We start from the raw sequence: 3,156 nt of genomic DNA on the forward strand, positions 1-3,156 counted from the left end.
GGATGCCAACCATAGCCAGGGGAGAGCCGAGCCTGGCCATGAGGGGCGGGACCTGCCTGTCCAGGGCAAAGCCAGCGAGGCCCCGGGAGGGGAGGGCGCCGCCAGGGGACCCGGCGACACTCGCGTGTCACAGGGCCAGGGTAAGACAGACGAGGTGAGGCGCCTAGAAGAGAAGGAAAGCTCCGAAGACAAAAGCAGCTCCCTGGACAGTGACGAGGACCTGGACACAGCCATCAAGGACTTGTTAAGGTCCAAGCGAAAGCTCAAGAAGAGGTGCAGGGAGCCCAGGGCTGCGTGCAGGAAGAAGGTCAGGTTCAGCACCGCCCAGACGCACTTCCTGGAGCAGCTGGGCGGGCTCCGGAGAGACTGGAAAGACAGGGGCCCGCCGGTGCTGAAGAGCTGCCTCTCCAAGTCCAAGAGAGGCAGTGGCGAGGGCCCCTGGAAGAAACCCCCCAGTGTCTTTGGCAGCACGGCAGAGAGGACGAAGCAGGAGGGCCCCGGGAGCCAGGACACGGCCCTGGCCTTCCAGGTGAGGAGACCCGCCTCTGCCTCCGCCTCTGCCTCCACGTCCGCCTCCGAAGGGATTCCATTCCCCAGGGAGTCCCAGGACCCAGCTCCCAGCCCCAGCTCCCTGTCTGATGATAGCAGTTCAGTGGACAGCGACGATAGCATCGAACTGGAGATTAGAAAGTTTTTGGCGGAAAAGGCCAAAGAGTCAGTGAGCAGTTCAGAAGTTCAGGCAGAGGGCCCCACTGCTCTCGGGACAGGGGGCCCAGCCAGGCCAGAGTTGCTGTGCAGAAGGGAGCCGGCCCCACTGCCTGGCGTGTGCACACGGAGCCAGAGGGCCAGGGGGGTCCCACATCTGGCCGACGGGCTTCGAGACACAGAGAGCGTGGGAGCACAGGGCGCAGCCGGTCTGTTCAGCCAGGGCGGGAAGGGGCTCCCTGCTGCTCCGGCCCGAGGGGATCCGGTGCCACCCAGGAGCACCAGTGGCAGTGTCTCCGCCAAGGGGCTCTCCGTGAGCAGGAGAAACGTTTACGTTCACAAAGACCAGAGCCCACGAGGGGCCGAGCCTGCTGCCAAAAGTGCTTTTGGTCAGCTGCCCAGCTGTGCCACCGTGGGCACCGAGGCAGGAGGTGCCAGAGGAACCTTTCACATGGGCTGCGGGAGCCCGAGCTTCCTGACCCCCAGCCCGGGAGCTGAGAGGGACACTGGAGCCCAGGCCGACCGTGCCCTGCCCTGGAGTGACTTCGCCCACCAGAGTCGGCTGCCCAGCCCGTGGGTGCTGCGCTCCGAAGGCACAGATGCGGCGTGGAGAGGGGGCATCGGGAGTGAGAGAGACAAGGGGTCTGAGGGACCCGGCCGGGGCCTGCCCAGCCTGCCCCTTGCGGGTTTCTCCCCGCTGCTGTCCACCCAGCTCTTCCACTTCGGAAAGGGTGTCTCCTGGGGGGGCAGGCAGGCCGGCCTCTTCAGCCCCCACCTGGGGCTGCCTCTGCAGGGCCCCTCCTTCTCGGCCTTCAGGGAGGCCCAGGCCGGACCCAGCCCTGTCTTTGGAAGCCCACACTTGCTGGCGAAGAAGGACGGCAGCCCCTGGCCAAGCAGGAAGGCACAGACAGGGCTGAGTTTGCACGACAGGAGGAGCTCGGGCTCGGAGGAAAGCATTTTAGACCTGAGGTATCGACGAAGGGTCATCAACAGAGATGACCAGGACCAGGACGCCTTGGGCAGTGACGCCAGTGACTTCAGCGACACCTCCGCGGAGGACAGCGGCGGCAGCTCAGTAGTGAAGGTCTAAGCCCTCGAGCTATGGGTTCGTGTCCCGGGTTCCGTGCATTCGTGGAAAGCGGCGTAGCCGTATGTGTAGCCGTGCGTGCGTGTGATGGTTCTGTGGTTGCAGGGAGGGGAAACGGTCTGTTATACATAACCCTGTATATATGTACACCAACATGAAACTTTTATTTAACAGACGTGTCCTGGTAAATATGATTTTTGTAGCTTTTTGTAAATTATTTAAAGTGATGTAAAAACTATTTTTGGAAAATCCTGTTGTTCGATTTTGTAGGGTGTTCCTAACTGCAGTCTCTGTGTTATGCATACAAGTCTTCGATTAGAAAACATTTGGTTCTTATCGTCGCAGCCAGGTTCACAGAGACTCTGATGCTTTTTAGTTGGTTACTGGTGAGAATGCCGGCGGTGACTGCAGTGGTAGCCTGAGGAAGGCCGAGCTGCCCTCCCTGTGAATCGCTCAGATGCCCCCGAGATGTCCGTTGGGAAGCTCCCAGGACAGCACTTTTTATACAGAGGACACCCCCTCGGCCCCACAGTCCTTGGAGGCCAGAGCACACCTGAAAACTGCAATTACAGCCGTCCATTGGAAACACCTTTCGAAGCACAATGGCCAGCGAGCACGTGACTGCTCCCTGTTGCATGTCAAATCCACACAGAGGTCAGCAGCAGCTGCTCTGCAGCCCAGCCCTGGGCCTGGGTGGGTTCATGTCCAATCTTGTTCAATCACTAGATGATTCTAACATCGAAATAAACCTCTTTTTATATGGAGTTACTGTTCTTTTTTAATCATGGTTCTTAAAGATAACACACGTGCATTTAAAATTTCCTTTTCCTTGGCTGGGCGTGGTGGCTCACGCCTGTAATCCCAGCACTTTGGGAGGCTGAGGCGGTGGATCACCTGAGGTCAGGAGTTCGAGACCAGCCTGGCCAACATGATGAAACCCCATCTCTACCAAAAATACAAAAATTAACCAGGCGTGGTAGCTGTAATCCCAGCTACTCGGGAGGCTAAGGCAGGAGAATCGCTTGAACCCAGGAGGCGGAGGTGGCAGTGAGCTGAGATCGTGCCATTGCACTCCAGCCTGGGTGACGAGAGTGAAACTCTATCTCAAAAAACAAATTCTTTTCTTGCACACACCAATAAGCACTGCTTAGAACTTTGGTCCTCAGACACCTAGGGCAGAGACGATGTGCAAAGCCCAGTCCTGGGGATAAGCGTTCTCCATACCTGCCCTCCAGAAACAGGAGCCCCATCAGAGGTGTGCCCGAACACCACGGCCAGCCCTTTGGGTGGTTTTCTGTGGGCACCTCCTAGGGCAGGATGCACAGGCCCCTCTTCACTGCGGTTAAAGGCAGCAGCCTCAGGTC

General features: G+C 58.8%; 1 protein-coding gene across 2 annotated transcripts in view; it reads left to right on the forward strand.

The window, feature by feature from the left end:
* PPP1R26 (protein phosphatase 1, regulatory subunit 26) overlaps positions 1 to 2,556 on the forward strand; it is an 8,638-nt gene extending 6,082 nt beyond the window's left edge. For both annotated transcript variants that reach the window (XM_011985045.1, XM_011985046.1), the window contains one exon: positions 27 to 2,556. In XM_011985045.1, the coding sequence (XP_011840435.1) occupies positions 27 to 1,795 (1,769 nt within the window). In that variant the 3' untranslated portion in view covers positions 1,796 to 2,556. The remainder of the gene's footprint in view (positions 1 to 26) is intronic.
* Positions 2,557 to 3,156: the final 600 nt, after the last annotated feature.

Source organism: Mandrillus leucophaeus, unplaced genomic scaffold, assembly GCF_000951045.1.
Source record: "Mandrillus leucophaeus isolate KB7577 unplaced genomic scaffold, Mleu.le_1.0 Scaffold28, whole genome shotgun sequence".
NCBI classification, from domain to species: domain Eukaryota; kingdom Metazoa; phylum Chordata; class Mammalia; order Primates; family Cercopithecidae; genus Mandrillus; species Mandrillus leucophaeus.